This window comes from Nothobranchius furzeri, chromosome 13 (assembly GCF_043380555.1).
Source record: "Nothobranchius furzeri strain GRZ-AD chromosome 13, NfurGRZ-RIMD1, whole genome shotgun sequence".
Taxonomy (NCBI): Eukaryota; Metazoa; Chordata; class Actinopteri; order Cyprinodontiformes; family Nothobranchiidae; genus Nothobranchius; species Nothobranchius furzeri.
Window position 1 is genome coordinate 20,149,341 of NC_091753.1, and position 7,314 is coordinate 20,156,654.

At 44.4% G+C, this 7,314-nt stretch overlaps 1 protein-coding gene across 1 annotated transcript; it reads left to right on the forward strand.

Annotated features, from left to right (window-relative positions):
- Nucleotides 1-599: 599 nt before the first annotated feature.
- On the forward strand, nt 600-5,411 carry LOC139062470 (insertion element IS630 uncharacterized 39 kDa protein-like). Its single transcript, XM_070543361.1, has 2 exons — nt 600-769; nt 4,615-5,411. Exons 1-2 carry the CDS (start codon nt 719-721, stop codon nt 5,272-5,274), a joined length of 711 nt encoding a protein of 236 aa, XP_070399462.1. The 5' UTR covers nt 600-718; the 3' UTR covers nt 5,275-5,411.
- Nucleotides 5,412-7,314: the final 1,903 nt, after the last annotated feature.

Sequence of the window (7,314 nt, forward strand, 5' to 3'; positions counted from 1 at the left end):
TCATGGCAGAAGGTTCACGTCACCTTACAGCCTTCGTCACTCCCTGGGGGCTTTATGAATGGGTATGGATACATTTTGGCCTCTCCAACGCACCGGCAGCTTCTCAAAGGAGCATGGAGGAGATGTATCCCATACTTGGACGACATCTTGTGCTACGCACCAACATTTGAACAGCATGTTGAGGGTGTGAAACAGGTATTAAAAGCGCTCCAGAGACATGGTGTAAAGCTAAGACCTGAAAAATGTGAACTATTTTGCAAAGAAGTAAGGTATGTGGGTCACCTTGTGTCTGCCGAGGGGGTGCAAATTGATCCGAAGGACTTCGACGCAGTACAATCTCTAAAGACAAAGACACATCCGACAGTTGGTAATGTAAGGCGCCTACTCGCCTTCCTCAGCTACTATAGGAGCTACATCAAAGACTTTTCGAGGATTGCAAAGCCTATCTATGAACTGTTAAAGGCCAAAATGGACAGGCCAACCCATCTATCACATCAACCAAAGACTAGAGGTCCCCAGTCGTCATCTAGGACCCCTGTTGAGTGGACCAGTGAACATCAGCAAGTGCTTGAACACTTAATTAACATGCTCACCAGCCCTCCAGTCCTTGCCTACCCAGACTTTAACTCACCTTTCTGCCTTCACACAGATGCCTCGGAACAGGGCCTTGGTGCTGTTCTCTACCAGCGCCAGGATGGAAAGCTACGGATGATAGGCTATGGGTCCCGGACGTTGTCAGCAGCAGAAAAGAACCATCGCCTCCATAGCGGTAAGCTAGAATTTCTAGCACTTAAATGGGCAGTATGCGAACGTTTTAGAGACTACCTGTACTACGCCCCACACTTTACTGTCTATACTGATAACAATCCATTAACGTACATAATGAGTACTGCCAAGCTTAATGCTGTGGGACATCGCTGGGTTGGGGAACTGTCAGACTTTAAATTTGAGATCAAGTACAGAACTGGCAGGGTCAATGTTGATGCTGACACCCTATCCCGTCTCCCCCTTAATATGGACACGTATGTTAGTGAGTGTACTGAGGAGTTATCACCTGAGGTGATTCAAACAGCCTGGGGCGGAGCTAGAGTGGCTCAAGAAAGTGATGTGCCATGGGTTGCTGCCCTAGCCCTTGCCGAGAATAAAGCCCGGGAGCCACCAATTGTTATTCCTACAATCAACCAAGAAGAACTCGCTCAAGCACAAAGAGAGGACAAAACTGTTGGGGAAGTAATCAGACTTAAGGAGAAAATGGCAGTTTTAACTAATGATGTTAGAAACATCGTGAGCAGAACAACAAGAAAGTGGTTGAAGGAATGGAACAAATTACATTTTGAAAATGGACTAATGTACAGGCAGACAGGTGAGAGACGACAACTAATCCTCCCTGCTAAGTACAAAGAAACTGTGTTAAAGCACTTACACGACGATATGGGACATGTCGGCAAAGAGAGAGTCCTGGCGCTGGCGAGGGAGAGGTTCCACTGGCCGCACATGAAGAACGACATAGAAAACTATGTTACCAGGAAGTGTGCATGTATAATCAGCAAAAAACCAACAACCCAAGTACGCGCTCCTATGGGCACCATCACATCCAGCTCGCCTTTGGACCTGGTCTGCATCAACTACCTCCACCTGGAACCAAGTCGAGGGGGATACGAATACATCCTGGTCGTCCTGGACCACTTTACTAGGTTTGCCCAGGCATACCCAACCAAAAACAAATCTGGGAAAACGGCGGCTGAGCGGATCTTTGGAGAGTTCATCCCACGCTTTGGATACCCTGCATGACTCCATCACGACCAAGGGCGTGAGTTTGAAAATGAACTTTTCAAGACACTGAGGGAGAAATCAGGTACTGGACACTCAAGAACGTCCCCATATCATCCTCAAGGCAATTCTGCCGAGAGGTTTAAAAGGACTCTTTTACAGATGCTTAGAACATTAGGTGAGAGAGAAAAGGGAAATTGGAAAGAACATTTACCACGCGTAGTTCACGCTTACAACTGTACGTGTCACGAATCCACAGGCTTTTCCCCGCATTTTCTATTATTTGGACATCACCTACGTCTTCCTGTAGACATCCTATTTGGTCTAGTTGGGGAGAAACAGATAATATCACACAAAAGTTATACAGAAAAGTGGGCGAAAAGGATGACAGAAGTGTACAGAATAGCAAGCGAGAAAAGTAGGTTGTCTAGTTTGAAAAACAAGTCTTACTATTGTGGCAAGGTGGAGAAACGAGGGCCCGGGCGGGATTTGATCCCCAGACTGCCGGGTGAGAGTCATACGCTCTAACCAGTCAGCCAAAGGGACATCCCCTTGGCCAAGTAGCCAGGGCGCATGATTAATCGGGACACTATGACAAAAAGCTGAAGGGGGTAGTTTTACAGCCTGGAGACAGGGTCCTAGTTAGAAACTGTGGTGAACGAGGGGGACCAGGAAAGCTTCGATCTTTCCGGGAGAAAACCATTTATGTAGTTAAAGGGCAAGTAGGTGACAATCCAGTCTATGCAGTCTACCCTGAGGGCAGTGAGGGGAGTAAGACGAGGGTTCTACACCGTAACCTTCTATTACTTGTTAATGAACTCCCAGTTCTTGTTTTTTACAAGAACAAAATAAAAAGGTCATGCCAAATCAATTCTACATTTAGAAAAACAAAACAAAAAGTAAAACGTAAAGAAATCTGGTGGAACATCTGAAGATGATCATTGGAGATTTTTTTCTTCATCCCACCTCAACCTTTTTCTTTAAAAACATCTTAGTAACAAAACACCAATTAAAACCTAAAGATAGTAACAGAGTGACTCATCTGCAAGTAATCAAGTCCTCCTGAATTTCCTGAACTCTAATCCTATTGTTTTTAAAACTGTTAAAATGTGTAACTGTTTGTTATTCATCACCCGACGGGCGACGGTGGCACAGGAGTTAAGTGCTCGCCCCGTAATCGGAAGGTTGCAGGTTCGAGTCCCGCTCAGTCTGTCGCTGTCGTTGTGTCCTTGGGCAAGACACTTAACCCACGTTGCCTGCTGGTGGTGGTCGGAGGGACTGGTGGCGCCAGTGCTCGGCAGCCTCGCCTCTGTCAGTGCGCCCCAGGGCAGCTGTGGCTACATTGTAGCTCATCCCCACCAGTGTGTGAATGTGTGTGTGAATGGGTGAATGACTGATTGTGTTGTAAAGCGCCTTGGGGGGTTCCAGGACTCTAGAAGGCGCTATATCAAATACAGGCCATTTACCCAAGTCAAACGGTGGTCCATGAACCTGCTAGTGGGGAGAAAAGGCTTGTAAAAATAAACAAACATTCCAACCGTTAACAGTTCTAGAGACGATGTCCTCACATGCAAACTCTTTGGGGGTTTTGATTCAGTCTGAGAAAGAGGCTGTGTCAAACTTCATGCTTTAAATATTGTTTAATATTACATTTTTGTTTTAAGAGTGCCAGAACAGGACCTCCAAGAAAAGACAGACTTAGAGTCAATTAGAGTCACATAAAAATAAACAAATAAAGAAATAAATAAAAATAATTAAACACATAAATAAATAATTAAATAAATAGATAAATAAATAAATAAATAAATAAAAGATTTTGGGGCATTTTATTTACAAATACATCCTGCTATACTCCACTCACTGGCTTTCCCCCCTACTTAAAAGTGCCATCCAGCAAACAAACTTAAAAAGAATACATCTGACCCACATGCAACAAAGCTCTCAGAAGACGGGAGCAGTTTAAACAGTTTTAGGAATATGTGGATCTGAAGCAGGAGCAGGAACAGGGACTTCAGGAAGCTGAAAGGCAGTTGAGAGGTAAGCACATATGATGGCCTTGTTTTATCGTCTCAGGTAAGTGCTTCGGATGGGAGAGGTGACAAGCACCGGGGGGCGTGGCTTGGTGGTGGAGAACTGTGCAGACACTGTGATGACTTGGAGATACATTTCTTTTCCAGGATAATACAATGATATGAGGAAGGAGAATATTGCTTATGGATAGTCAATGGAGTTGGAGGGCAGGCAGGAGGTGCACGGGCAGAGATGAGCAGTTTGATTTCTGAGGAGTGGACAGTTGAGTTCAGCAGGAGGAGGAGAATAATCGGAACCAGCCATGGTACTAGCGTACCATGAGTACACTGAGGATCTTTTTACAAATTTATTTCGCTATGCACAGCTACTTTGGATCTTGTGGCCCCAGATGGTATCAAGAATTCAAGCCTCAAGTCTGAACCATGGATGATTGCAAACATTGTGGCAATTAGGCGTGAGTGAAAAGCAACAGAATGCAAACTGAGGGACAGGTCGCAGGTGTCCAAAGAGGCTTTAAAAGAACAGCGGCAAAACACAGTTACCTTTTACCTTTAGAGTTTTATCATTTACTAAAACTCTAGAAACCCACGTGTTCTGTTTAAAACCCTATAAGACTGTTTGAACGCTGATTGCCCTGCAACAAGAGTCAAAGAATTGCGATATAACTATGTGCAAGTGAGTCCCGCAATTGATGCATACACTCAACACTGTGTACAGTAAATTATACATATTTCAATATTGTAATCATAATGACTGTGCTTCACACTAGTGACCACTCCACGTTTATTTCTGATATTGTCATGTGTGTTTCAGAGAGTCCTTGAGCTAGAGACAGCTGCAGTGGAGCACCAGTTCATCTTCATTGATGAGGTTGGGTTCAACCTCACAAAAAGACGAAAGAGGGGAAGGAATATCATTGGCCAGCGTGTCATTGTTGAAGTCCCTGGCCAGCGTGGAGGGAACATCACAATGTGTGCAGCGCTTGGCTACCATGACATCATCCATCACCATGCTACCCTTGGCTCCTACAACTCCGCCCATCTGATCACATTCCTGGACACCCGACATAACACACTCATTCCACCAGATCAGGTAGATGGTCCAGAACAGCCCAGGTACGTTGTCATTCGGGACAACGTAAGTTTCCACAGGGCTGCTGTGGTTCATAACTGGTTCACTGGCCACCCACGCTTTTTAGTTGTTTATCTCCCTCCATATTCTCCATTCCTCAATCCCATTGAGGAGTTGTTTTCTGCATGGAGATGGAAGGTGTATGACCGACAGCCACAAACCCGTATACCTCTTCTCCAAGCTATGGAGGACGCATGTGGAGATATAACAGTTGCTTCTTTTCATGGCTGGAATCGCCATGCTAGGAGATATTTCCCCCGCTGCTTGGCCAGGGACAACATTGCTTGTGATGTGGATGAGGCGCTGTGGCCAGACTGCAACAGAAGAGAGGATGCAGCATAGTTTTCTTTTTTACTGTAACTGTATACAGTACATTTCTGTTGGATGTAGTTTATGTGTGCAACTTTGTGTTGGTTGGGAATGGGATAAACATTGTGTACAACATTTTGTGGGAAAAATAAAATAATTTCTACCATGTATTTGTGTGTTCAGAGTGTAAAAACAATAGTCTGAAATAACAACACGGATGTATATACTGTCTGTAGCAGGTGTAACACTGAACCAGAAAGGCTTTAGTCATTATGATGAATGGAGAAGACGTGTTTTCCATTCATCATAGTGTTTAACATTGAGCACATGAGTGTTCTGCTGGTTCTTATAAATGTCTATTCATATGATGGTTTGTGTGTGTCATTTGACAACAAAATCACATTTTGAGGAGAAAGTACATTGTTTTGAATGTGAAGTTTAATTTTACAGGTTAAGTGAGGGGTTTTGCCCATTGTGTGTGTATTTTTGGATTTGTGTGTAGAGTTCTGAGAATATGAGGCATGCTTTCAGGAAATGTGTGTAAACAATTGAGAAAAACTGTAAAATCCTGCAGCAATCGAAAGTTCCCCGTTTACACCAGCACATGTCCAGGCCCATCTAAAGTGTGCCAGAGACCATCTGGATGATCCAGAGGAGGATTGAGGGAATGCCATGTGGCCAGACGGTGTGTGTAGACCTGGCGAGGACCTACAGGAATAAATAAAATCTTTAAAATTATACAATGTGATTTCCTGTTCTATTTTTTTTTTTACATTCAGTCTTTCTCAGTTAAAGTGGAGGCAACCTGTTACATTTACAATTACAGACCTCTCTCATCTTTGAGTGGACCGATTTACACAATCGGTGGCTGCCAAATACCATTGGATAACTGTAATAATCCCACTGCTCATGAACGAGTAGAGGTGTTGATAAACTCTAATGAAGCCCAGACGATCCATTAGATTGGGAGTAAAACGTACCTGATTGGCTCCGCCCATCCTCATGATTCCCTGGGCCCTCGGTTAGCAAGCTGATGTGTGCACAAGGGTGCTTTGCAGCACATTATCTTGCTATTGTGCATCTGTTCAAGTAGCGCTGTAACCATGACGATGCCAGGAGATGAGTACTTTCAAAAGCCCAGCCTTCTGTTCCCTCTCTTATCTGTCCAACAGGTCCTTCCCCACAACAATCAGCTCAGCTGCATCCGTTTTTAGACAAAGAGCTTCAGCTTCTGCTCCATCCTTGACCATCCTGCGTGGCTTTTTAGGAAGAAAGCGTCTTTAAAATAAGATGATGATTGCTCTTGAACTGAGGCTGAGGCCTTTGTTACTGGACTTGATTTTTGGTAAAAATGAAGAATCTTCTGGACTAGAATGGATGAAGCCTACACAGAGATCTGGAACATTGCTAGATGAAGGTTACTGAAGCCGTGGACTGCTTGCAACGTTTGTCCCAGTGTCCAGGCTGTAACAGCGAACACATGTTGCCCCGATGTTGCCATGTTCTCACACCATGTGCGGTCGCTGTGTGGCAGCTGAAGAAGGAACCGGGTGGTGGCCCATGGCGGCCTGACTGCACTGTGTTGTGTACCTGCTGCCGACATGCGGTAGAGCTGCCGTGCTGGTCCTGGTCTTCTGCCACTTCCTGTCTCCCTCAGCATCCCACACTGAGATCAAAACATAACAGCAGCCAGACAAGTACCGGATCATCTGTGGATCGGCCCAATGAAAAGGTCAAACATCATGATGCGAAATATTATTAATGTTTGCCACAAGAGAATAGTAAAAATGTGATAATGAGAACAAGCTGGATGTTTGTAAAGAGCAAGGCCGCATACCTGTACGTACTTGTGTACTCACATCCTCAACGATGGCCCAAGGACTGTTGCAATTAGGGGTGGAGCCGAACCCGAATACGGTATTCGGAAAGACACAAATAACCTGTTTTTACAAATACTTATTTTGAACAAATATTTGAAAAAATATTCGTAGTCGGGAGCAAGACAAGTGTTTTATCAAAAAGCTGCATTTCTTCACTTAAAAATAAAAAAAGGATTGTAGTTGTGTCAAATTG

Bases quoted from the DNA above. Each gene is read 5' to 3' on its own strand.
- LOC139062470 (XM_070543361.1), top strand. From the start codon at position 719: ATGGGTCCCGGACGTTGTCAGCAGCAGAAAAGAACCATCGCCTCCATA. The intron at 770-4,614 runs GTAAGCTAGAAT...TGTGTGTTTCAG, and splicing joins GAACCATCGCCTCCATAGCG to AGAGTCCTTGAGCTAGAGAC.